This window comes from Prinia subflava, chromosome 3 (genome assembly GCF_021018805.1).
Source record: "Prinia subflava isolate CZ2003 ecotype Zambia chromosome 3, Cam_Psub_1.2, whole genome shotgun sequence".
In the NCBI taxonomy this organism is placed as follows: domain Eukaryota; kingdom Metazoa; phylum Chordata; class Aves; order Passeriformes; family Cisticolidae; genus Prinia; species Prinia subflava.
In genome coordinates this window covers 107,005,658-107,033,165 of record NC_086249.1, presented here as the reverse complement: position 1 = coordinate 107,033,165, position 27,508 = coordinate 107,005,658, and the positions used below count along the sequence as shown (strand labels likewise).

The 27,508-nt window shown below is 49.6% G+C and overlaps 1 protein-coding gene across 1 annotated transcript; it reads left to right on the top strand.

Moving 5' to 3' along the window:
- The first annotated feature begins 46 nt into the window (after positions 1 to 46).
- On the top strand, positions 47 to 25,345 carry IL10RB (interleukin 10 receptor subunit beta). The gene is made up of 7 exons (XM_063393320.1): positions 47 to 257; positions 2,795 to 2,918; positions 17,830 to 17,999; positions 19,461 to 19,645; positions 21,866 to 22,016; positions 22,708 to 22,865; positions 24,798 to 25,345. The coding sequence occupies exons 1-7, from the start codon at positions 209 to 211 to the stop codon at positions 25,002 to 25,004; spliced, it is 1,044 nt and encodes a 347-aa protein (XP_063249390.1). The 5' UTR covers positions 47 to 208; the 3' UTR covers positions 25,005 to 25,345.
- Positions 25,346 to 27,508: the final 2,163 nt, after the last annotated feature.

The following is a 27,508-nucleotide window of genomic DNA, read 5'->3' as shown; positions in this document are numbered from 1 at the left end:
CTGCCCAGCCTGCCCCGGGGGAAGCGGAAGGGTTCGGGTGCCGGGGCTGCCCCGTGCCCGGTGCCCGCCCGGGGGAAGCGGAAGGGTTCGGGTGCCGGGGCTGCCCCGTGCCCGGTGCCCGCCCCGGGGGAAGCGGAAGGGTTCGGGCGCCGGGGCGGTGCCGCTCCCGCGGCCATGGCGCGCAGGGAGCGCGGCTGAGGGAGCCGCCATGGCCGCCGCGCTGCGCGCCGCGCTCTGCAGCGGGCTGCTGCTCTGCGGTGAGTGCGCCGGGGAGAGGGGGCGGAGGGGGACGGAGCGACCTCCGAACCCGCCGGGCGCTGGTGCCCTCAGCGGGAGCGACAGCGAGGTGCCGGTGCCCGAGGTGCCGGTACCTGAGGCGGCCGTGCCCGAGGTGCCGGTGCCTGAGGTGCCGGTGCCTGAGGTGTCGGTGCCCGAGGTGCCGGTACCTGAGCCGGCGGTGCCCGAGGTGTCGGTGCCGGAGCTGTCGGTGCCTGAGGTGCCGGTGCCTGAGGCGGCCGTGCCCGAGGTGCCGGTGCCTGAGGTGCCGGTGCCCGAGGTGTCGGTGCCCGAGGTGCCGGTGCCTGAGGCGGCCGTGCCCGAGGTGCCGGTGCCTGAGGCGGCCGTGCCCGAGGTGCCGGTGCCTGAGGCGGCCGTGCCCGAGGTGTCGGTGCCCGAGGTGCCGGTGCCTGAGGCGGCCGTGCCCGAGGTGCCGGTGCCTGAGGCGGCCGTGCCCGAGGTGCCGGTGCCTGAGGCGGCCGTGCCCGAGGTGTCGGTGCCTGAGCTGTCGGTGCCCGAGGTGCCGGTGCCTGAGGTGCCGGTGCCTGAGGCGGCCGTGCCCGAGCCGGCGGTGCCTCCGCGCTGCCCCGAGCCCGGCGCGGCTCCTCGAGAGCTCTGGGGACCCGAGCAGCGCCGGGAGCGCCCTGTGGGCACAGCCGGGCCAGCCCTCCGCGGCTGCCCCGGTGGCCGTGCCGGGGTCCGGGGCGTTATTGCTCCGGGGCTCAGCCTGTGATGGGAAACGGGGACGGGGTTGGGGCATTGTGCAAGTCCCGGGAGCTCCGTGTCGCTGTCTGCTGAGGGGACAGCGCGGGGGGGTCGGGCTGTGCTCCAGGAACAGGGACAGGAGGAGAGGGAACGGCCTCAGGCTGGGCCAGGGGAGGCTCAGCTTGGGCAGCAGCAGGAATTTGCCCATGGAAAGGGAGCTCAGGCCTTGGCAGGAGCTGCCCAGGGAGCTTTGGAGTGCCCATCCCTGCAGGTGTCCCAGGAAGGGCTGGAGGTGGCCCTGAGTGCTCTGGGCTGGGGACAAGGTGGGCCTGGGGCACAGCTGGCACTGCCTGGCCTGGGAGGGCTGTGCACAAACCCGAAACCTCAGAAGTATTTCCTCATCTCTGGGTGCACAGTGCCCAATGAAGCAATTTACCTTGAGGCTCCTCAGGTGGGCAGGACTGTGAGGGAAGTGAGCCTTGCAAGGAAATGTGCTTTTTTCTGGGAATTTGCATACCTGCCTCACACCTCATCCTCAAAGCCCGGGCAGCACTCCAGGAGAGCTGAGAGGGATTGAACAAGGCCTGGAATGCCAGGATAAAGGGGAGCGGCTTCCCAGTGCCAGAGGGCAGGGCTGGATGGGCTCCTGGGAATCAGGAATTGTTCCCTGGCAGGGTGGGCAGGCCCTGGCACAGGGTGCCCAGAGCAGCTGTGGCTGCCCCTGCATCCCTGGCAGTGCCCAAGGCCAGGCTGGACCCTGGGGCTGGAGCAGCCTGGGACAGTGGGAGATGTCTCTGCCATGGCAGGGGTGGCACTGGGTGGGCTTTAAGGTCCCTCTCCAGCCCAAACCAGTGTGTGATTGGAACTTCTGCATTTGTGATATTCAATGTGTTTGATTTATTTGTTGGGTGCAAGGGTAACACTGTAGGACCAGGCTGGGAAATAGATTTTGTTTAAGCCACGTTCAGGTTTCAAACTCTTGCCTGCAGAGGGAGGTGAGTAACACATGAATTTCCTTCATTTCTGCATCAGCTGGGGATTATGGGGGTGACACAGGGTCACCTTGGAGGGCTCTTCCAGCCCTGACGATCCTGTGAACTGCAGACATGGAAAATGTGTTATTTATCTTAGAGCACCTGTCATCAGGTGTGCCTCCTGTGACATTTAAGCACAGCTCTATTCTGACAGGGTTTGTTTGCATTGCTCATTTGGGGTGCAGTAAGGGGCTGGAATCTTTGCTATTTTAGTCTCAATACCTGCAATTATGTAAGAATATTAAATCATAACAGTAATGGACTTTTTATTGATACTTTGCACCCCTTTTAGGGTTTCTTTTATTCAGTTCCAAGAAAGGAGAACAGCTGGGGTGTTGTCACTCATGAATAATGCTGATTAATGATCTTAATTATATTTAATTATATGTAGTAGCTCTCTTAGCTTCAGAGGTGCTTCTGGTTTATCTCTGTTTATCAACCCCCACGCCCTTGTTGTTCCCACAGTGCTGCTGGAGCACTGCTTAGAAAAATTGGGGTTTGACAGTCTCAGGGAGAGTTCATGCCCCGAGTCCTGGGCAGCACCAGCTCACTCATGCACAAGAAATGTTGGTGTCACAAGGACTTACTGGAAGTCACTGGTGCCAGTGTTTTGTTTTATTGCATAAGGAGGCAGGAGATGCATCAGGGTTTAAATTAATTTAATTGGGCTCTGTTTTTAAATAAGCACCTGAGGCAAGGCAGAGGCTGCCTTTAAGTTTTGGATGAGTGAGAAGTGCTGGAGCAAACACGGAAATGTTTGGTTCTGATTCCTCCCACAGCTTCTGGGATGATCCCAAAGCCCCGAAACGTAAGAATCACTTCAGTCAATCTTAAAAGCATCTTGCAGTGGGATGCACCAAGGTTCCCCAAAGAGAACCTCACCTACACTGTCCAGTACAAGAGGTAGGTCTGGGGCTGGGCTGCCTTTCTTCACATTTACAGCTCTGTGTGGTTGGGATTCTCAGGAGCTGTCCCTTGATTTCAGCTTGTGAGAGGCTTCTGTGCTGAGCTGAAGGACAGGGCAGAGACATCTTCTAGGCATTCACACCCAAGGCAGCTCTGTCCTGTTTGGAACCACAAACACATTCTAACATTGCATGTTGCTGGCTCTGTCTGTGGTTTTTCTCTCCCATGGAAAACTTCCCTCTGATTGAAGAGACCTGGTCATGCTGTGTTTGCCCTTCCCTGATGTCTCAGATGCTGCCATGCCATGCCATGCCATGCCATGCCATGCCATGCCATGCCATGCCATTCCATCCCATCCCATCCCACCCCTGCCAGGGATGCAGGGGCAGCCACAGCTGCTCTGGGCACCCTGTGCCAGGGCCTACCCACCCTGCCAGGGAACAATTCCTGATTCCCAAGAGCCCATCCAGCCCTGCCCTCTGGCACTGGGAGCCATTCCCTGGCTCCTGCCCATATAAAAGTCCTCCCTCTCCTTGCTGAGCCCCTCCAGGCACTGCAAGGAGCTCTAAGTCTTGCCCAGAGCCTTCTCTTCATGCTTAGCTGAGAGATGATTTTTCTGGGTTCTGTAGCCATGGTCCATTGACCAGTACATTTCTGGGCAGGCTTTTGATACAAAGCAGAAAGAATAAAATATATAAATATCATCTGTTAAATCATATATTGATCAAGGCTGGGTTGGACACTGGCCCACAATGAGGACTTTTCTACCCAATTACCAAACACCACCCAGAGCCGTGAAGGAGAAGGTGAAAAAGCAGGACTGGCCTCTGCCCTAAATCCTCCACCTTGCTTTCTATCCATTGCTGTGTTCTAACCCCTTAAACTCTGAGTTTTGCACGCTGTGATCTCACACCCTTCTATCCAAACTGCACCCCCACAGTCCCAGTGCTGTCCCTCAATTTTGGAGCCTTCTCCAGGCCCAGGTGAAATGCAGAGTTTGCCTGGGGGTCAGAGCCTGTGAGCACAGAGAGTCTGGAATTCCCAGTGCCCGGGGCTCCAAGAGCCCTCTAACTCGATAAAGTCAGCCAGTGCTGTGTTTATTGTGACTTTGGGTGGCACAGGAGTCACCTCCCAGAGCGGTGCCAGTGAGTTCCAAGGCTCTGTGCCCTCTGTTTATTTCCCAAAGCCTCACATACACAAAATACACCTGCACAACCCCAGTGCCAGCCACTCCCTCTCTGTGTTAAAGGGAGGCTCCAAGTCCTTCACACGTGCACAGCTCTTCCCTGAGCTGGGTCTGTGCTCTCCAATTGGGTCAGTGGCCTTGAAGGATGAAGTCAGGAATGTCTTCCTCACAATAACCTTTCTGCCTTCCTGCTGCTGGCAGCTTTTGTGATCTTGTGGCACGATCCAATCCCTCCTACTTCATGATCAATTGGTTTTGAGTCTCAGTGCAATCCCATTGGTTCCCATTTATCTTTATGATGGTCCATCTAGTTCATTTCCTCTATAAACACAACTTAAAACAAGCACATAATACCAAACAATACATCATCCAGCTCTAGCTTAAGCATCTCATAATCATTAACTTATCTTTCGTTTTTCCTAGCTTGCATCCTAATCAATATAAATCGTTTCTAACCCTTGGCTGAAATCTTAACCCTTTAAAATCACCATTCAGGATGTAACAGCTTTAAAATCTCACCCTCTCGTGAGACAGGTAAAGCAATAAATCATCTTTTGTGTTGGAGCTTTGTGCATGAACAGGATGGGACTAGTGCTAGACGTTCCTAGAGCTTTTATTGTGGCATCACTCTCATAACAGGGTTTGAGATAACTGAAAGATGGCAACAGCTCACACCTGCCAGCAGCAGCCCAAGATCTCTTTGTTATGGGACATTTTAAAGGTTTTCTAGCCAATAACACATTGCTAAAGCTTACAGACAATTTTCTGTCCCTAAAAGCACACATGCACCTGCTCCAAACAATGCTTGCTTGTATGCTATTAACAATAAACCATACCCCATTATTAAGCTTAAAACCTTCTACTATCTTGCTAAGCATATTTTTCTGCAGCCTTGAGGTCTGTCATAGCCAAGCCTCAGACTCAGACTACTGTTTCCTTGCTTGCTGTGCCAGTGTAACTTTTCCTGCTCTGCAGCTGCAGCTAATTCCAAGTTCCTCTGCTCTTTCTGTTCCTGGGCCTGCTTTCACAGCTTCCTCAAAGCCTGCCTACCTTTAGCATTCCCCACTTTATCCTTCCTGGAGCTTCAGTCCCATCCCAGGTGTTCTTGGATAGGGGGTACTGCTAAGTTCCTCCTGTCCAAGTAAGCAGGGGAAGCTCCCAGGCAAGGCAGTACTGAGCAGCTCAGCTAGCAGTGATTGCAGCTCAGCTAGCAGTGATTGCAGCTCAGCTAGCAGTGATTGCAGCTCTTTGTGATTCCAGCTCAGCTAGCAGTGATTGCAGCTCAGCTAGCAGTGATTGCAGCTCAGCTAGCAGTGATTCCAGCTCAGCTAGCAGTGATTCCAGCTCTTTGTGATTCCAGCTCAGCTAGCAGTGATTTCAGCTCAGCTAGCAGTGATTGCAGCTCAGCTAGCAGCGATTGCAGCTCAGCTAGCAGTGATTGCAGCTCAGCTAGCAGTGATTGCAGCTCAGCTAGCAGTGATTGCAGCTCTTTGTAATTCCAGCTCAGCTAGCAGTGATTTCAGCTCAGCTAGCAGTGATTGCAGCTCAGCTAGCAGCGATTGCAGCTCAGCTAGCAGTGATTGCAGCTCAGCTAGCAGTGATTGCAGCTCAGCTAGCAGTGATTCCAGCTCAGCTAGCAGTGATTCCAGCTCTTTGTGATTCCAGCTCAGCTAGCAGTGATTCCAGCTCAGCTAGCAGTGATTGCAGCTCAGCTAGCAGTGATTGATTCCAGCTCAGCTAGCAGTGATTGCAGCTCAGCTAGCAGTGATTGCAGCTCAGCTAGCAGTGATTGCAGCTCAGCTAGCAGTGATTGCAGCTCAGCTAGCAGTGATTGCAGCTCAGCTAGCAGTGATTGCAGCTCAGCTAGCAGTGATTGCAGCTCAGCTAGCAGTGATTCCAGCTCAGCTAGCTGTGATTGCAGCTCAGCTAGCAGTGATTGCAGCTCAGCTAGCAGTGATTCCAGCTCAGCTAGCAGTGATTCCAGCTCAGCTAGCAGTGATTCCAGCTCTTTGTGATTCCAGCTCAGCTAGCAGTGATTGCAGCTCAGCTAGCAGTGATTGCAGCTGTTAAAAATGAGACGCTTGACACGGCCAATATATCAAGCAGCAATTTAATAATTAATTAATTAACATGGTAAAGTGTGAGCAAAGAGGCAGCGCTGGGTACAGTGGCAGGGGTTTTCCCTTCCAACTGCACACCCATTGCTGGATTTGATGGCATTTTATACATATTCATAAGCTTTCTCAGCAGTTTCCATTTCTAGTTTTAACGTCACAATTCAATACCTAACAGCCATAAATCTATAGATTGTCCTGTATAATTCTATAGACCATTATGATCTATTCTGATATTTCAATACTCCAGGATGTACTTCCAGGATATGTTTTTCCAGGTGGTGGGATCTGGCTTCCAGATGTGGGGGTCCCATCTCTATTTTCAAGTCCATCCATCTCCAAGCTGATGTCCAGTTTTCCTCTCCAGAAGCCATAAATCAGTGAGCTGAAGTCATATCTTCATGTCCAGGATGTTTTCCCACCTTGTGTGAGGCTTGAGCCCCCTCCTTATTTCCTTCTTTTGTCTAAAAAAACCTTTTTACACTCTAAAACTACAGTTTAAAATTCTTTAATACAAAGCAAGCTTCTAAAGTTATAATTAAAGAATACTAATTGCAGAATAGCTTGAGACTTATAATAGATAATTGCAAGCAAAAGATTTATTCAAAAACTTCCTTCCATGCTTTCCTCAGCTATTTATTAGAACTCATCTTTATAACTGTCCCATGGCTGTGTTCCATCACTATGATTACACAGATTTTCTTCATTTCCCTGACACGAAACATAACTTTGTATTTCACAGTCCCCACTCTGCTTGTATAAATTTTTATTTATCTTGCTTATTCGTGTCTGGGTTTCGAACCTGGCCAAAACTTTAGCAACTTTTCCCTCTTCATCCTTCTTCTTTAATTTCATTATTTTGGATATTTTAGATGTTTTCCCAAAATGGCCAAATTCCCCTGTAGCTAGTTCAGGGTCCACTGGCATCACAGCGACCTGCATACCTTGTATCACAGAGTGGATAAGCCGAACAAAGCATGGAATTAAGCAAGGTAAAAACAACAATCCAGTCAATGAACATAATATTATAAATACTATTTTCTTCCACCAAGCCCCCCCCCCAAACAACTGGTCCCACCATGAAGCTTGAAGGATAGAATTCCATTGTTGAACAGGCACATGTGCTATTCTTTTAATGTCTTCTGCTATTTGTGAGACAAGCTCCCCATTGTCATCTATTTCTAGACAACAATCAGAAGTGTTAAATTTTCCACATACTCCACCTTCTTCAGCTAACAAATAATCTAAAGCTAATCGATTTTGGTACACTGCCGCTCGAGTTTGGGTTAATTGTGTAGCTAGCAGCTCCAATGCCCTGGAGGTCTGATTTGTTATTATTTCCACTACTGCTTGCAGCCGAATTATACGATTTAACATGTATATTGGGGTTCTATAACCCCAACTACCATCCTGAGCCCATGTAGCAGGACCATAGTACTCAATTATTCTTTCTGGGGGCCATTCTTCGTCTCTCCATGTTTGAATTCCACCCACCAAGCTTCGTCTTTCCCTCATTTTCATCTGCTCATATAAAGGTTTTCCTAATACCTTTCCTTGTTCTTGGGGTAGCAGGAAAAAGCCTGGTTGTATTATCCCAATTGTACAGGACCCTTTCCAATCTTTTGGCAATTTACTGTATGCCCTCTTCCCACATATCCAAAACAAACCTTCTGGAGCATCCCACTCAATTGTCTGATTTGCAGGAGTTTCCCAATATTTTCTGAGGTTCTCAGCTTCCTGGAAAGGGTTTGCTCCGCTTTTGTTACACCAATACAGTCCAGTAGCAGCATCTAATTCACAATCAGGCATTTGTCTGTTACTTAAATATCCATCAGGTTTTTGTGGCCACCACCGATTTTTGGAGAGATTTGTGGTATACACTCTTTTGCAAGAGGTTTCCCCTACTCTTGTCCCAAAGGCTTTCCCTTTCCTGGCTATGCATTCCTGGCCCATCACTACATTTGTTAGTACCCATCCTTCTGGCCGTTCTTCAGGTTTTGTAATTCCTGTTCGGTTCCACTTTAAAATTTGTGCTACTTCTAAACCTTCTCCTCTCCAGGGCCATTGCTCTGTCATTTGGGTCCCACCACAAATCCAGCACTTAGAAACATTTAATTCTGTTACAATTCGTTGCATTAAATCCATGAACAAATTGTGTCCAAAAGTGGAAAGATCTGACTCTGGCAGCTGTTTCCTTAATCTATCATACAAATTTTGGGAAGCAATTTTAGATTTAGAGTGGGTTTTTAACTGTTCTACTGCTTTCTGTACTAAATTCTCCTTATTTTGGTCTTGAACTCCTCCCCCATCAGTGTATCCCCACATACCTGCTTTGGTAAAGCATATATATTCTTCTCCTCTTGGACATGTCTGGTAATTACGGCCAGCTCCTCCTCTTGCTCCTAAATTCTTTGCCATCCAAAATTCTCTTCCTTGCTCTTCACAAACCCTTAACTGACTTTCATCATAACAACCTTTGTTTATATGGGTGTGACCAACAAAGGATACCGTTGTGACTCCTCTCCATTTCACCGCCTGGTGACATGAGTGACATTTGTCAATTGCCATGGCGATGCTTACACACATGATCAGGTATATAACGAGAGGTCCAGTATGACATGCCTTTCCACCCCTCCAACCTATTGGGTTGCTGCCAACAGTTGGGAATTTCATCTTCTTGGTGGCAAAGGCAGAGGTCAATCTGGTCTTGCCCTCTATTTATTCTTACCTGTGAATTGTTGCCAGGCCCACTTAAGCTTAGCTCTGTGCCACTCCCTTATTTCAATTTGGTATCCGTCTGGTATCCAATTGTTGTAATCACACTCAATTCTTTCCAATTTTGCCTTTGCTTCTTCCTGCAGATCGATCCCAGCCCGTGTCCCGTGCAACCAGGTCCCCCACCAATCCTTATCACCTACTTTGATGTATCCTTTCTCTACTGCAGCCCTTAGTGTTCTATCTGTCTCTTTCTCTATCTCATCCCTACAACTCCAGCAAAGGGTACTAGGGATCCTTGCCCCCACCAAGTTTGTATACCACAATTTCTGACACTCAATGCACCTGAAACAACCCCAAGGAAAACATTCACAATTTTGGTTAGGACATTTCACTTCTCTTGGAAGGTTTTGATTCTGAAGCTTCAGGTACAAGTGTTTCCGAAACATGCGTCAGTCCTTTTTAAACCTTATTTTCAGTTTCCCAGGAGTAGAAGTGATTTTCCACTGGGACTCGGCCGGTGCCTCTGTCGGTGGTCCCACGGGTCCTTTAATGCGAGATGCGTGGGTCCAGCCTTTCTCTGCAGTTCGGATGGCTGTATCAGTGGTTAAGAGGGTTAAATATGGGCCTTCCCATTTAGGAGATAAGCTCTCCTCTTTCCAGCTTTTAACCAGCACCCAGTCACCTGGTTTTATTTTGTGTATGCTAAATCCTAGAGGGGTGGATTGAGCCAATATTCCCTTTTCTCTCAATTCTAACACATGTTGTCCAATTGTTTGAATATATTTCTGAATAGTCATATCTTCAATTATTACTGATGTTTGGGGTATCTCCTGGGAATATGGCATTCCATAAAGCATTTCGTATGCTGATAGCCCAGTATCTGCATTAGGAAGTGTTCTTATATTAAGCAATGCTAAAGGTAAACATTTTACCCAGGACATCTTGGTTTCAATCATTAATTTGGTTAATTGCTGCTTTAGTGTTTGGTTCATCCTTTCCACCCTCCCAGAGCTCTGAGGGTGCCAAGGGGTATGGTATTCCCAGGAGATACCCATGGCTTCTGTTACCCCTTTGATGACACTAGAGGTAAAATGGGAGCCTTGATCAGAATCAATGGCTCGAATAACTCCAAATCGGGGAATAATTTGTTCCAATAGTGTTTTGATTACAAATTTGGCAGTGGCTCTTACAGCTGGGTAAGCTTCTACCCAGTGAGTTAGATGATCTACTACTACTAACAGATACTTCCACCTACTGACTTTCGGAAGCTCAGTATAATCCACCTGAACTCTTTCAAAAGGTCGATAAGCTATTTTCCTACCCCCTGTTGGGGTTTGCCTCATTACCTTTTTGTTGACTTTCTGGCAAGTAACACACCCCTGCGTTACTTGTTTTGCTATTTCAAAAATCCCAATACACCCATAATATTTTAAAAAATGATCACACAAGGCCCTGGTTCCCCAATGGGTACGCTGATGTAATTGGCTCAAAATCCTTCGTGCATAGGCTTTGGGTAGAATTTCCCTCCCATCTAAGAGTATCCATTTTCCTTGTTCTTTCTTGGCGTCTAATTTCTTTATAGCCTCCTCCTCCTGGGAGCTATAAATTTTTTGCAGTTCTTCTTGAACTTCTGTTACAGCATTCAACTGAATTGTTTCTCTCAGTTCAAAAGCTGCCTCTTTTGCAGCTTGGTCAGCTATGTTATTTCCTCTTGCTAAATAGCTTGTGCCTCTTTGATGACCTCTTACATGTGTGACAGCTATCCTTTTTGGGCCCTTTAATGATTCAAGCACTTTAAGTATTAATTCCTGGTGGATCAACCCTTTCCCTTGGGTATTGATCAACCCTCTTTCTTTCCAGATCTTCCCAAAAGTATGTACAATTCCAAAGCAATATTTTGAATCTGTATAGATGGTCCCAACCTTGTCTTTTAGTAGTTCTAAAGCCCGATACAATGCGTATAATTCACAAGCTTGTGCAGACCAGCTGGAACTCAATCTTCCCCTTTCCACTATTGACATGTTTTTTCCCTCCACAATCGCATATCCTGACCTCCGCTTCCCTTCTACAATCCTGGAGGAGCCATCAATGAAGTATTTCTCCCCTTCAGATAGTTCTATTTCAATTAAATCTGGTCTTACTTTTGTTTGCAATTCAATTAGCTCTATGCAATCATGAATCAGTGTTCCTGTTGGTTCTCCATATAAAAATTGAGCTGGATTTTGAGCGGGAGTAACTTTAAGTTCCAACTCAGGGGAGTGTATTAGAATGGCTTCATATTTCAAAATCCTGCTATCAGTAAGCCACTTTTCTGCTTTTTGATGTAGTATGCTCCTAACATTATGAGGGGTATATACTGTTAGAGGGGCTCCAAAAGTAACCTTTTTTGCTTCTTCTACTAAAAGTGCTGTAGCCACAATGGCCTGCAAACACACTGGCCATCCTCTGCTAACTGGGTCGAGCAATTTAGAGTAGTACCCCACAGGTTTCTTATCCCCCCCCCAGTCTTGGGTAAGTACTCCATGAGCTGTCTGTTCAGAAACATTTACAAATAGCTGGAAAGGTTTATCTAAATCTGGTAAGCTGAGCACTGGGGCCTGGATTAGGGTACCCTTCAAGTGTTCTAATTTCTTTTCATCCTCTTGGCTCCATTTTACTGTGTTTAATGTTAACTTTTCATATAAAAATTTTGCCTTTTGACTATATCCTTCTATCCACTGCCTGCAATACCCTAATAGCCCCAACAGCTGCCTTATTTCTCTCTTTGTTCTGGGAGAGGGTAAGGCAAGTATGCCTGATATCCTTTCGGGATCCAGTTTCTTTGTTCCCTTACTTAACCAATGACCCAAATATTTCACCTCTGCTTCTGCAAATTGCAGCTTGGACTTTGAAACCTTTAAACCCTTTTGTCCCAAGAAGTTTAATAACTTAATTGTGGCTTCTCTTACTTGATCCTGATTTTTCCCTGCTATTAATAAATCATCAACATATTGTATCAATTTAGTTCCTTCTAATTGCTCAAAATCTTGTAAAATTTTTTCAAGAGCCTGACCAAACAGGTTTGGTGCTTCTGAGAAACCCTGTGGTAAAACTGTCCATCTTAATTGCTGCTTTCTCCCAGATTCAGGATCCTGCCACTCAAAAGCAAAATAATCCCTGCTTCCTTCTTCTAAGGGACAGGTCCAAAAAGCATCCTTCAAATCTACAACACTGTACCACAAAAATTCAGGAGATATCTGGCTCAATAAAGTATACGGATTAGCCACAACAGGAAATCGAGTGACTGTCCGCTGATTGACAGCCCTTAAATCTTGTACTAAACGATAACTCCCATCATTTTTCTTTACAGGGAGTATAGGTGTGTTGTGTGGTGACATAGATGGTTCCAAAGTTCCTTGTTTCACCAGATCATCAATCACCGGCTTAAGTCCTCGTCGGCCATCCAGGGGAATAGGATATTGTTTTACCCTTATTGGGAATTCGGGATTTACAATGGTAACTTTTATAGGTTCAATAGGTAGCTTACCAATTTCTCCAGGAGTATGCCATACACTAGGGCATATTTTCTCCTCATCTTGGTCAGTCAGCTTGTACAGCTGTACTTGTAGTTGACCTTCTTGAGGTTTAATGCCTATTCCCAATGCCAACATTAAATCCCTACCTAATAGATTACATTCAGCTTCTGAAACTAATAACAAATTGCTAATTTCTATTTTTTTCTCTGATTCTACTAATACATCTTTAATAATGGGGACTTTAAAGGCCTCCCCCTTCGCTCCAATTACTTGAGCTGTTTCTCGGCTAATTCTGCATCCTTTTGGTAACCTCTGAACTGTTGACCGTTCTGCCCCTGAGTCAACTAAAAATGTAAATTCTTCTTCTTGGGGACCTATTTTTAATTTTATCAAGGGCTCTTGAGATGTTCTGGTCCCTAATATATAGAGCCCCTGACATCGCTATTCTTGGTCAAACAGTTTTTGATCTGCCTCTCGTTTTCTACAATTTTTCTTTATGTGTCCTTTCTTTCCACAGTAAAAGCAAGTCATTGAGGTAGGGTTTTCAGGTTTCTTTATACCCCCCTCTGTTTTTCCAATAGTAGTTTTCTTTTTGTTCCCTGGGGACGAACTCCCCTTCTGTGCTTCCCTCACTGCTGCCACAAAAACCTTAGCTTCTGCTTTTACTTTTTCTTCATCTCTACGCACATAAACCTTCTGTGCTTCCCTCAACAATTCTTGCAATGCCCTCTCCTGCCAATCATCCAGTTTTTCTAGTTTCTTCCTTATATCCACCCATGATTTTGCTACAAACTGAGATTTAATTAGTGCTTCTCCCACCACTGTGTCAGGGTCCAAGCCTGAATACATCTGTATATTTTTTCTCAATCTCTCTAACCAGTCAGTGGGTGACTCATCTTTCCTTTGGTGTTCACTAAAAGCCTTGTTAATGTTTTGTCCTCTAGGGACGGCTTCTCTAATCCCTTGAATAATCATATTCCTGAGATCTATCATATTCTGCCTATGGTCATCATTATTTTGATCCCAGTTAGGGGCCACATTTGGCCATTTCACATCTCCCAGGGGTCCCTGCTGATGATTTCTTTCCCAAATCCTTATACCAGCCTGTCTTATCATTTGTCTTTCTTCTGTGGTAAATAAAATGCCCAGAATTGATTGTATTTCTGTCCAGGTGTAGGTGTTGGGCCCCAGGAACTGATCTAGTCTATCAGACACCCCCAGGGGATCTTCAAGTAACCTCCCCATTTCCTTTTTAAAAGCTCTCACATCCCCAGTGTTCAGTGGTACTGATACATACCCAATAGCTGCCCCCCCTTGGTTTCCTGCCATCGGTACCTCCCTTAGTGGATACAGCTGACCTCTTTCAGTCTCATCATCACTATCCTTGCACCTTTCTGCTCGAATCCTCTCCCTGCTTCTTGTTCTATGTGCAGGTGGAGAATCTGGAGGATGAGGCAGCGCCATAGGGGCCTGAGCTGTCAAAGGTGCCATAGGGGCTTGAGCTGCCAGAGGTGCCATAGGGGCCTGAGCTGTCAAAGGTGCCATAGGGGCTTGAGCTGCCAGAGGTGCCATAGGGGCCTGAGCTGTCAAAGGTGCCATAGGGGCTTGAGCTGCCAGAGGTGCCATAGGGGCCTGAGCTGTCAAAGGTGCCATAGGGGCTTGAGCTGCCAGAGGTGCCATAGGGGCCTGAGCTGCCAGAGGTGCCATAGGGGCCTGAGCTGCCAGAGGTGCTGGATTAGGCACCTCTGGTGGGGCAGCTGGTTGTGGTAGATACGGGGGAGGGAGGTGATCTAAGGGGTCCCATGGATTTTTCTCCTTTTTGGTTTTTAAAGTATACAGGGGAGAAGGCCAGGACCCATTCCATAGAGCAGCATAATCACTCTCTTCTTGGTTTATTGGATCCTTTTTATTTACATAGGCATTCAGAGCCTGACAGATCCACCCCTCAGATGACCCGTATATTGGCCAGTACAAATTATCGGGTCGTATCATTTCTTTTGTCCACTCTACCATACAATATTGTATCATTTTTTCTTTACTTTTTCCTTTCCTGGATTCACATTCATCCCAGAATTTTAACATTAACCCCAGGGGACTGTCCTGTGGTATATCTGGTAAAAAGCTCCCTCTTTTCCCAGTACCTTTAGTACTCCTATTTGCCTGTTGGTTTATACCAACCCCTGGGTCCTTGCCTTGGCATTGACCCATCCTAAGAAACGGGTATTCCCTCACTTGCCTCGACCACACTCTTTCTGACTTCAGTAATGAAAGGCCTTCCTATTTTCTCACTTGTCTAGGATTTCTTTAATAAAAAGTCCCTTCAACCAATACCGCTTCCCGCCTCCGATTTACTGTAAAGAAATCCCCCCCAGCTATTGCCGCATCCCGCCCCCGACCTTTTTATATGAAAGAATTCCCTTTACCAACACTCGCTTTGTTCCTTCACCTGCCGCTCCCCTCGCGGAGACACGGAACCGAGGTTAGAAGAACTCCACAATCACTTCGTGGTCAGACCACGTCTCACACACACACCACTCACACTCTCACACGTGTGTACCCGTTCTTAGCCCACCTAACCAAGCGATACTTACAGCCTCCTTTTCTCGCCTGGGTCTCTGTGCACGAGTTATTACAGGTGAATTTCACTGCAGCTTTATCCGGGAGCTCAAAATCCTTTGCTCACAATTTACCTCGAGGATCTCCTTCTCCCTGAAAGATTCCCCAGTCACTCAGGGCCACCTGAGGCAAAAGCCTGCAAGGTGGGGCGCCTCCCCGAGATCAGGGGCCTCCCTCAATGGATTGGAGATGCCCGCATTCTCCACCAAATTGTTAAAAATGAGACGCTTGACACGGCCAATATATCAAGCAGCAATTTAATAATTAATTAATTAACATGGTAAAGTGTGAGCAAAGAGGCAGCGCTGGGTACAGTGGCAGGGGTTTTCCCTTCCAACTGCACACCCATTGCTGGATTTGATGGCATTTTATACATATTCATAAGCTTTCTCAGCAGTTTCCATTTCTAGTTTTAACGTCACAATTCAATACCTAACAGCCATAAATCTATAGATTGTCCTGTATAATTCTATAGACCATTATGATCTATTCTGATATTTCAATACTCCAGGATGTACTTCCAGGATATGTTTTTCCAGGTGGTGGGATCTGGCTTCCAGATGTGGGGGTCCCATCTCTATTTTCAAGTCCATCCATCTCCAAGCTGATGTCCAGTTTTCCTCTCCAGAAGCCATAAATCAGTGAGCTGAAGTCATATCTTCATGTCCAGGATGTTTTCCCACCTTGTGTGAGGCTTGAGCCCCCTCCTTATTTCCTTCTTTTGTCTAAAAAAACCTTTTTACACTCTAAAACTACAGTTTAAAATTCTTTAATACAAAGCAAGCTTCTAAAGTTATAATTAAAGAATACTAATTGCAGAATAGCTTGAGACTTATAATAGATAATTGCAAGCAAAAGATTTATTCAAAAACTTCCTTCCATGCTTTCCTCAGCTATTTATTAGAACTCATCTTTATAACTGTCCCATGGCTGTGTTCCATCACTATGATTACACAGATTTTCTTCATTTCCCTGACACGAAACATAACTTTGTATTTCACACAGCTCAGCTAGCAGTGATTGCAGCTCAGCTAGCAGTGATTGCAGCTCAGCTAGCAGTGATTGATTCCAGCTCAGCTAGCAGTGATTGCAGCTCAGCTAGCAGTGATTGCAGCTCAGCTAGCAGTGATTCCAGCTCAGCTAGCAGTGATTGCAGCTCAGCTACAGTGATTGCAGCTCAGCTAGCAGTGATTCCAGCTCAGCTAGCAGTGATTGCAGCTCAGCTAGCAGTGATTCCAGCTCAGCTAGCAGTGATTCCAGCTCAGCTAGCAGTGATTGATTCCAGCTCAGCTAGCAGTGATTGCAGCTCAGCTAGCAGTGATTGCAGCTCAGCTAGCAGTGATTGCAGCTCAGCTAGCAGTGATTGCAGCTCAGCTAGCAGTGATTCCAGCTCAGCTAGCAGTGATTGCAGCTCAGCTAGCAGTGATTGCAGCTCAGCTAGCAGTGATTGCAGCTCAGCTAGCAGTGATCCAGCTCAGCTAGCAGTGATTGCAGCTCAGCTAGCAGTGATTCCAGCTCAGCTAGCAGTGATTCCAGCTCAGCTAGCAGTGATTCCAGCTCAGCTAGCAGTGATTGCAGCTCAGCTACAGTGATTGCAGCTCAGCTAGCAGTGATTGCAGCTCAGCTAGCAGTGATTGCAGCTCAGCTACAGTGATTGCAGCTCAGCTAGCAGTGATTGCAGCTCAGCTAGCAGTGATTGCAGCTCAGCTAGCAGTGATTGCAGCTCAGCTAGCAGTGATTGCAGCTCAGCTAGCAGTGATTCCAGCTCAGCTAGCAGTGATTGCAGCTCAGCTAGCAGTGATTGCAGCTCAGCTAGCAGTGATTGCAGCTCAGCTAGCAGTGATTCCAGCTCAGCTAGCAGTGATTCCAGCTCAGCTAGCAGTGATTGCAGCTCAGCTAGCAGTGATTGCAGCTCAGCTAGCAGTGATTGCAGCTCAGCTAGCAGTGATTGCAGCTCAGCTAGCAGTGATCCAGCTCAGCTAGCAGTGATTGCAGCTCAGCTAGCAGTGATCCAGCTCAGCTAGCAGTGATTCCAGCTCTTTGTGATTCCAGCTCAGCTCTTTGTGATTCCAGCTCAGCTAGCAGTGATTGCAGCTCAGCTAGCAGTGATTCCAGCTCAGCTAGCAGTGATTCCAGCTCTTTGTGATTTCAGCTCCTGAGCTTGCTAAGTGCCCCGGCAGACGCAGGGAGAAAGAGGAGAGGTGCTGGATGAGGTTCCACAGAGCTCTTTGCAGTGTCAGCTCTTTGTGATTTCAGCTCATGAGCTCGCTGAGTGCCTCAGCAGACACAGGGAGAGAGAGGAGAGGTGCTGGATGAGGTTCCACAGAGCTCTTTGCAGTGTCAGCTCAGCATTTTCAGCTCAATAGTGACTTTCAGCTCATGAGCTTGCTAAGTGCCTTGGCAGACGCAGGGATGAGGTTCCACAGAGGAGTCTTCATTGGCATCCTCTGCGAAGGGTTTCAGGGACAGCACTTCTGCTGAGCTGGGCAAAAGGGGGGTTTATACAGGTACTAAGGCTTTGGGAAATGGTCCAATGGTCTGAGTCGGGGTAAAAGTGACCTATTGTCCTACAGGGAGATCAGAGAGGGTCCGAGGGCAGGAGAGGGGTTACTCGGCCCAGTCACCATGACCGGACATTTCTTTGGTTCAGGCAGCTGACGGCCAGTGCGGCCTCTCAGGCCTCACGGCAGCAGCACCCCACGCTCTTTCCAGGCTCTCCCTGTGCTCCCGTCTCAGTCAGGCTGTTTGTGTCCCCGCAGCTCCAGCCTCCGAGGGGACGCCCCGCGCACGCTGAGGACGGGGCTGCGGCAGCCGCGCTGCGACGTGTCCGCGCTGTCGCCGTACGTGCGCTACACCCTGCGGCTGTGCGCCCGCGCCGGCCCGCGCCGCTCCCGCTGGGCCACCCTCAGCTTCAGAGCCATGGACGACAGTGAGCCTGCCCCTGTCCCCAGACTGCTCCCAAACAGCGCCTGCTCTGCGGGCTCTGCGCCTTATCCTCCTGCGCCGGGTCGGGGTGAAACGCTGCAGGCAGGGTTTTGTGTCAGGGCTCAGATGTTCATCAGTCCTTATCTCTGTTACAGTCCCACACACCCTGAGTGCTGCAGCACTTCTGCTGACAAACTGAAACATGGCCCCATCTCTTTGTCTTCAAGGCCTTTTAAGGACAAACTGTCCAATTAAGAAATGACACCTCAATTATTTTTACTTTTAACCCAATACCCAACCACCCCTGGCCCGCAATGAGGACTTTTCTACCCAATCACCAAACACCACCCAGAGCCGTGAAGGAGAAGGTGAAAAAGCAGGACTGGCCTCTGCCCTAAATCCTCCACCTTGCTTTCTATCCATTGCTGTGTTCTAACCCCTTAAACTCTGAGTTTTGCACGCTGTGATCTCACACCCTTCTATCCAAACTGCACCCCCACAGTCCCAGTGCTGTCACTCAATTTTGGAGCCTTCTCCAGGCCCAGGTGAAATGCAGAGTTTGCCTGGGGGTCAGAGCCTGTGAGCACAGAGAGTCTGGAATTCCCAGAGCCCGGGGTTCCAACAAGGCTCTGCCTGGGCTCTGTGAGAGAAGCTAGAGATGCAGAGGATTTTAGCATTTAATTACATTGAACTACAAAATCTTAGTTGTACCACTGACAGAAAGCAGTGGTATAACTAAGATTATCAATAAGGTACAACGGACTATCAATACCATAGTATTGATAACCTCTTTAGAGGAGATCTCAAATAAAGCCTCATTTTCTCTTAAAATAACGTACATTTCTATTTTCCAGCCAGGGGGAAGTTGTCTTCAAGGAGCCAGACTTCCTGTACATCTAAATAAATCCAGTTACTTCCTTATTCATTGCTTTGCCAGACAAAAAAGCTTAATTTTCATTTTTTCTTACTTCAAAAAACCCCCACTCTCACAGAAAAGGATTGATTTTCAGCTGAGAAATCTTGATTGCATAAGGCAGAAATAATTCAAATGTTTTCCTTTTTCAAGCTGATCATAACCAAAACCCACAAAACCACCGAACAATTTCTGGAGGGTCTGCTCAGGACAGACAGATGTGGTGACAGTTTGGCCCAGAAGGAGAAGTGAGTGATAGCCATGGAAATGGTCCTTCCTCTCCTGGAGTCACCACAGCTGGCAAAAGGGAACTGAGTTCATTTGGAGGGTGTGGGAATGGAGCCTGCATTGGTACCTGGTGTTTACCTGCAGAAATAAAATCTCTTTCCTGAGCACTTCTGTGAGGAAAGGATTTATTTCTGCCTGATCCAGGAAAAGAATCGGCTTTGTCCTTGGGCGTTATTGGAAGGGTGGCAGGGGTTGTGTGTGAATGCCCTGCTGAGAGAGCTGCACTGAACCCGCTCCTGTCCCCCTGTCCCTGTGTCCCTGCAGCCACCATCGGCCCCCCCGAGGTGAGGCTGAGGTCGGAGGCCGGGGCTCTGCACGTGGATTTCTCGGGGCCCTTTGCGCAGCGCCAGCAGGAGGGGTGGCCCCTGCGGCAGTACTACGGCTCCTGGGCATACAGGATCCTCTACTGGAGAGACAGCACGGACACACAGCCAGGCTCTGCCCCACGGGTACGACCTTCCCCCATCCCCAGCTGGGCCCTTCCTGGAAAACACCGACCTGGGAAAGTCCTGGAAACCCCTGGAGCGTCTGGCAGGGGTTGCAGAGCTCTGGGGCCAGGCTGGGAGAGCTGGGGGGGCTCACCTGGAGAGGAGAAGCTCCAGGGAGAGCTCAGAGCCCCTGCCAGGGCCTGAAGGGGCTCCAGGAGAGCTGCAGAGGGACTGGGGACAAGGGACAGAGGGACAGGAGCCAGGGAATGGCTCCCAGGGCCAGAGGGCAGGGCTGGATGGGCTCTTGGGAATCAGGAATTGTTCCCTGGCAGGGTGGGCAGGCCCTGGCACAGGGTGCCCAGAGCAGCTGTGGCTGCCCCTGCATCCCTGGCAGTGCCCAAGGCCAGGCTGGACACTGGGGCTGGAGCAGCCTGGGACAGTGGGAGGTGTCCCTGCCATGGCAGGGGTGGCACTGGGTGGGATCTGAGGTCTCTCCCAACCCAAACCAGTCTGGGATTCTGTGATTTTAAGAGTAGAAATGAATCTCTGCTAATTACAATTAACCAAGTCTGGTCACTGTAACTGGCACTCAGAGCAAATGCAGGAGCTGTGTAGTTTAGCAGCAGCATGGGCAGAATTTTCTCTTTCCATAATTATCAATAACTCTGGGTTTTTTTCCCTCTTAGTCAGACTTTGGGCTTTTCACCCCCCAAAACATCTAAAATGAGTGAGGCATTGATTCAGTGTGGTCACCTGCAGCTCTGCACTTTGTATCCCCTGCAGTTCCCTTTCTCCCTCTCAGGGACAGCCTCATCCACGGGCAGTTGTGCTCCTCCATACACAGTGCATGGAGACAGATCATTAATAATGTATTAATTAGAGCATTCTGGCCTCTGTTTCAGGCAAACAGGAAGGCTCTGAGCAGCAGACCCCAGTCACAGGCAATGAGTGCTTGGTACATCAGTGCAATTTTGTATAATGGGACTCCAGCATGTGTAATTCTGATTTCTGCCTGTTACCTGCACAGTGCTTTGCCCTTCAGTTCCAGAACAGGGGGGTCATGGTTCCCCACACAGCAGCCTGCTTTTCCATCCCCAAATCCTGGGGAGTGCAGCTATTCCTGCACCGGGGCTGCATCAGCTGCATTCAGCAGAGGAACAGAACTGCAGCGTGAGTCTGTGCTTGCAGCACTTCCAAGTGCAAGTCTGGGGCATTCCCTGGGGATCCAAGAGGCGATGGGCAGAGGCAGGGGAACTTCACAGGTTATTTGTGAGCTGGGAGCTCGCTCCAGGATGGAGACCTGGCTGCAGAGTCTCCTGTTCCTGTTGAGGGGTACTCTGCACTCACAGGGACATAACTAATCCTGAACAGCAAATTCATCTACTCAGCCGCCTCACAGCTCCCAGAAAGATTTTCTTTCTTTTTTTTTCCTGTTTTTTTCTAGATGAGAGATCACAGAATCACAGAGTTGGGAAGGTTGGAAAAGCCCTCTGTGGTCATCAGTTCCAGCCATTAACCCAGCACCCCGTGTTCACCACTAACCCATGTCCCCAAGTGCCACCTCTGCTCATTTTTAACACTTCCAGGGGTGGAGACTGCACCATTTCACTGGCAGCCTATTCCAGGGCTTGACAGCTTCTTCAGTGAAGAAATTTTTCCTAATGTCCCATCTAAACCCCCTTGGCACAGCCTGAGGCCTTTTCCTCTTGTGCTCTTCCTCCATCCCCCTTGCCCCCACAGTTAGCTGGTGTCTGTGTGTAACTGTGCTCCTGGCTGATCTCAGCTGGTTGGGTGACACTTTCTGGCTGCCACCAGGTCTCATTTATCACCCCTCATTAGCCTAAAACTTCGTTAGTGCTGCTGGAAGCAGCGCAGAGGTCGCTGGCGTGGGTGGTCTCCCAGCACAGTGTAACTGTGACTGTAGTTCCGTGGTTATTCCTCAGCTAATTCCATGGCTGGGTCACTGATCTCTCACACTTGAGTGTGTTGTGGTTATTCCTCAGCTAATTCCATGGCTGGGTCACTGATCTCTTCACACTTGAGTGTGTTGTGTTTTTCCTCAGCTAATTCCATGGCTGGGTCACTGGTCTCTCACACTTCAGTGTGTTGTGTTTTTCCTCAGCTAATTCCATGGCTGGGTCACTGATCTCACACTTGAGTGTGTTGTGTTTTTCCTCAGCTAATTCCATGGCTGGGTCACTGATCTCACACTTGAGTGTGTTGTGTTTTTCCTGCTTTCAGGTGTCCCAGGTGGACACCACCCACAACTCTGAGGTGCTGTCCCAGCTGGAGCCGTGGACACTTTACTGTGTGCGAGTGCAGGCCGTGGTTCCCGAGCTGAACAAGAGCGGGGAGCTGAGCACGGAGCTCTGTGAGCAGACAACACACAACGGTAACGAGCTGGGAAACCGGGATCACACCCTGGGATGGACACAGGGGGAGCTGGGAAACCGGGATCACAGCCTGGCATGGACACAGGGAGAGCTGGGAAACCGGGATCACAGCCTGGAACGGACACAGGGAGAGCTGGGAAACCGGGATCACACCCTGGAACGGACACAGGGAGAGCTGGGAAACCGGGATCACAGCCTGGAACGGACACAGGGAGAGCTGGGAAACCGGGATCACAGCCTGGGATGGACACGGGGGGAGCTGGGAAACCGGGATCACACCCTGGAACGGACACAGGGAGAGCTGGGAAACCGGGATCACACCCTGGAACGGACACAGGGGGAGCTGGGAAACCGGGATCACACCCTGGCATGGACACAGGGGGGAGCTGGGAAACCGGGATCACAGCCTGGGATGGACACAGGGGGAGCTGGGAAACCGGGATCACACCCTGGGATGGACACAGGGGGGAGCTGAGGAAACCGGGATCACACCCTGGCATGGCTGGGAGGGACCTCAGAGCCCGCCCAGTGCCACCCCTGCAGGGACAGGGACACCTCCCACTGCCCCAGGCTGCTCCTGGGACACTGCCGGGGATGGGACATTCCATAGAGGAAGGGATCATTTGAAAATAAATACTCAGAATCAAATAATGACCCTTCCAATTGGTTTTTTTTCCTCATTTCTTGCAGGTGTAACCCCTGTGTGGATAACTGTGACTGTTCTGGTGGGATCCATGCTGGTCATGGTCACAGCTGTCACCGCTGGTTTCTTCTGCAGTTTTTATCTGTACAGACTCGCCAAACACATTTTCTGCCCTTCCTACGTTTTCCCACAACACTTGAAAGAGGTTTGTTTTCTGCCTAACATAAAAATCAGCCTTTCCAGCAAAGCCACGTGTTTTTTCAAGGCTCTCAGTGCCAAAACATTTAGAGCTTCTTTTATTTTGCCTCCTTTCACTGGCACCTGATGGTCAGTGACCTGTAATTTGTAATCACCAGCTTTTTATGGCTCAGAAACAGGATGGCTTTGTTGATTTTGAAGTGAGAGAGTGCCAGGTGTCAACTTCAGTTCCTCATTTAGCCAGTGAGCAACAGAAATCTCTGTCTCTCCTGCCTCCTTTTAGACTTAAACCAGCTCCTTTTTCCTCCTGCAGCAAAGTCCTGCCACGAGTGTGATCAGGAGTTTTAACTTCAGGAAAGTGTCTGAGGAGGGAACCTGGGCTGGATCAGCTGTGCCAGAGCAGCCTGGGCTATGGAGGTGTCCCTGCCATGGCAGGGGCGGGGTGGGATCAGCTTTGGAGTCCATCCAACCCAAACCATTCTGGGAATCTGGGATTTTATAGAGCCTGAAAATTCCAGCTGAAAGGAGAGCACTGACAGCAGCCCCTGTCACACACCCAGAAGACAGAGAAGCTGCAGCAGAATCCCTTCCCAGAAACAAGGATGTACAAAACACTCCTGCACTGACCTGTGCTCTCCTGAGTTCCTGCAGTTCCTCTGGGGCTTTCATTTTGCCTCACTTAGAGCTCAGCAGCCCCAGGTTTGCAGCTGGCTTTGGCTCCTGCTTTAGGCTGAACACATGCTCAGCACCAGGAGTGTCATGGAATCACAGAATCCCAACTGGTTTGGGTTGGAGGGGACCTTAAACCTCATCCAGTGCCACCCCTGCCATGGCAGGGACACCTCCCACTGTCCCAGGCTGCTCCAGCCCCAGTGTCCAGCCTGGCCTTGGGCACTGCCAGGGATGCAGGGGCAGCCACAGCTGCTCTGGGCACCCTGTGCCAGGGCCTGCCCACCCTGCCAGGGAACAATTCCTGATTCCCAAGAGCCCATCCAGCCCTGCCCTCTGGCACTGGGAGCCATTCCCTGGCTCCTGTCCCTGCAGGCCTTGGTTTGCAGAACTCAAAGGAGCTCAGCAGGGCAGGCAGCCCCGGATCACACAGGATGTGCTCAGGTTTCCTTTGCTCCCGGGGCCTCTCAGGGCAGGGAGAACTTTGGGCTGGTGCTGTCCCAGGAATCCAAGGTCAGCTGTGCCTCCGTAAAATGTGCTCTGGCCAAGGCAGTGCTCTCACCATGGGAATGTTTCAATTGCAGGTTTGTGCCACAACCTTCCCAGTCCCCGTTTGGTACAGGAGGGTCTGACAGTGAAGATATTTGTGCTGGTTTTTGTATCTGAGGTGCACAGCACTCCTGGCACAGCAGCTGGTTTCTTATTTCATTTCACAGTGGTTTCATCTGAGGGCACCAGGATGAGCAGAGGGATAGAGCAGCTCTGTGAGGAAGGGCTGGGAGAGCTGGCATTGCTCAGCCTGGGGAAGGAGAGGCTCTGGGGTGACCTCAGGGTGGCCTTGCAGGGCCTGAAGGGCTCCAGGAGAGCTGCAGAGGGACTGGGCACAGGCAGGGAGGGACAGGAGCCAGGGAATGGCTCCCACTGCCAGAGGGGAGGGTTCTGGACAAATCTCTCTGTGAACTCCTTCCTCTACAGCCCCGTTACCATTTAGTGTTTGTTCCCAATCAAAACTGTTTGGTTTTTTTCAAGTTTCTATTCCAAACAAGCCTCCAACCCCTGGGGTTATTCTTGAAAGGCACTTCCATCTTTTGCTCCCAAGCCTGGAACAGGATATTAGGGAGGATGTGACACTGTGGGACTTGTAAAGCCTGAAAAAGCCGCTAGATGTGTGCACAACAATGCCAATGCTGTTTAATAATCCCAGTATTTCTGAGCAGGCAGGATGGGACAGCTGGAGAGAGCTAATCCTCACTTCCTCTTTGTTTCCCAGTTTTTGAGCAAACCTGCCAGTGCCCCACAGCCCTTCCCTCCCGTTGCCCAAGAGGAGCTCCTGGTCTGTGACGAGCTGACTGTGCTGGCAGAGCCACCCCAAACCCCCAGTGAGGGCAGTGGGGCCAGCAGGACCCCAGAGCACCCCCAGGACTCTGCACAGGGAGACTCTGACTCGGGACTGGGAACAGCCTCAGGAGAAGCCTGAACGTCCTCCTCATCCTTCTTGGAAAAGGAGAAGCAAATGGACTTCTGGGTTTATCTCATTGCTGCATTCTCCAGCAGGAAAAATCCACAGACTTTTGACAGAATCATTTTATTTTTTTAACTACAAGGAACTTGGCTCTAAATGAGGAATGAAATGATCCACAACTTCTGCCACTGTTGGTTGTGGCTCCCTCAGGAGTTGTAGTGATTCTGGCTCTGATTGTGACATTAAAAAGCAAAGTCGTATTTATATGTAACACTAATTAATTTTACTTTGATGAACTATTTATTGCAAAACCCAATCAAAATGTTTATAAAAGAAAATAGTATTTTGTAAGGAAAGATCTGATCTGGTTTATTTTTTCTAATGAGAAATTACGTGTTTTTAAGGGTGTCCCCACTGGCATCATCTTTCTGTGGAATTTATTCTTCCCTGATTCCCTGGTTGTGAAGATCTTAGGGTGGGATGCACTGATATCTGTGGAAAACTTGGCAGCTGAAGTGGGAGTTAAATTAGGCTCATTTTAATTATCTACTGATGTGTATTCTTTATTTTAAAAGTCCAGGGAGCTGTGACTCCCTGTTCCAAACCCAACCTCACCTGCAGGGGTGGGTGAAGGCTGTACCAGCACTGGGGCACAAGCAGGGCCTTTGCACGGGCATTACCTGGGTCTGTGTTATGGCATCAAAGTGGGGGTGAGGAATGAAACTGTCACCAAAAGGAACCTTCCAGCACTGAGGTTGTGTCTCAGCTTGATGTGGGAACTGCACAGTTTGGGGGATTGATGTTTGTTCTTGATGCATAAATACTTCCTTTTGGGAGAGATTGCAGGAGCTGATTCCATCAGTTTTCCTCTCCCAGCTGCCCTCAGAGGATGATCAGGAGGGATTTTCCCAATGTCCCCAACTCCTGACAGGAGGGGACAGCCGGGGGGTCGGGCTGTGCTCCAGGAACAGGGACAGGAGGGGAGGGAACGGCCTCAGGCTGGGCCAGGGGAGGCTCAGCTTGGGCAGCAGCAGGAATTTGCCCATGGAAAGGGAGCTCAGGCCTTGGCAGGGGCTGCCCAGGGAGCTTTGGAGTGCCCATCCCTGCAGGTGTCCCAGCAAGGGCTGGAGGTGGCCCTGAGTGCTCTGGGCTGGGGACAAGGTGGGCCTGGGGCACAGCTGGCACTGCCTGGGCTGGGAGGGCTTTTCCAGCCCCAGGGATCCTGGGATTCTGGGATTCTATGGAATCTGTACCTGCCTTTTCTGCACTTTTTTATTTTGGTCATATTCTGCTTTCATGGAGAATATGGAATTTATTGAATTGATTTTTTTTTCGAGGTATTTTGTTTCATTGGTGCTTTTCTCCACCTCTCTCCAAGGCTGCTCTGGGAATGCTGATCCTGTGTCTGGATCACCACTCCAAGGAACACGTCCAGCTCCCTGTGTGTTCCCTGCCCCTCCTCCCACTGCATCAGCTTCTTTCTATATTTTGCCCCCTTTTTTCCCTTTTATTTTGGCTTTGGAGTGGCAGAACCCTCTGGTGTAATGCGCACTGCACAGGGAGCAGAGGGCTGGAGATTCCCTGCCTTTCCCCCGCTGCTCCTCTCCGCTCTCCTCTCCCCAGCAGCTGCTTTGCACAGGAGGACAGCGAGCTCCTGGCAGCCAGAGGTGGCTGGAGCCCAGCAGCTGCTCCAAGGTTCTGCTGAGCACAGATAAGGCAGAGATAAGGCCCTGCCACTTCAGGGCAGCCTCACTGCTGAGGCAAAGGAGGGGAGAACAGAAACAGAAATGACACCTTTGGCTGCTCGGGGATCTTGGGAGTTCGGAAGGAAGCAGGAAAAGCGTCTGCAGGGACATCATGGCGCAGGCACAGGGTGCCCAGAGCAGCTGTGGCTGCCCCTGCATCCCTGGCAGTGCCCAGATTGGACACTGGGGCTGGAGCAGCCTGGGACAGTGGCAGGTGTCCCTCCCCCAGGCCTTGGACGCTTGCAGGATTTAGGAGCTGCTAAAATCAGCCCAGAAGTGTTTTTTTCCCGGCTGACTGCATTTTGATTTGCTTCTGAAATCTTCCTGCCCCACACCCAGGGAAGCTTTTGCAGGTTAGAGGCCTCTCCCTCAGCCACAGCCTCTGTGAGAGTCACAGCATGAGCCAGGCGTGGGGACAAGGGGCAGCCCCTCCTGCTGTGCGGCCCCACAGGAGCCCGGGGCTCACAGGGAGGAAATCATTTAGAGGAGCAATAATTCAGAGGGAAGCAGCAATTCAGAGGAGAGTTCACCTTGAGCTGAGCTTGTGGACACTACAACGACAGTAAATCAATAAATCAGGTGAACTTTAACCATGTGCTGATGTTAACTGAAAGTACAGAGGGATGCTGGAGGCTGCTCGCTGTGGTAGGGCAAAGCCAGGAGGAAAACAGACCCCTGGGAAAGCCTGGGAGTGCTTGGAAAAAGATTCCGGACCTGAAATGCAAAGAAATGTGGAATGATGAAGGAATAGGGAAGTGGGGAAAACTGAAGGAG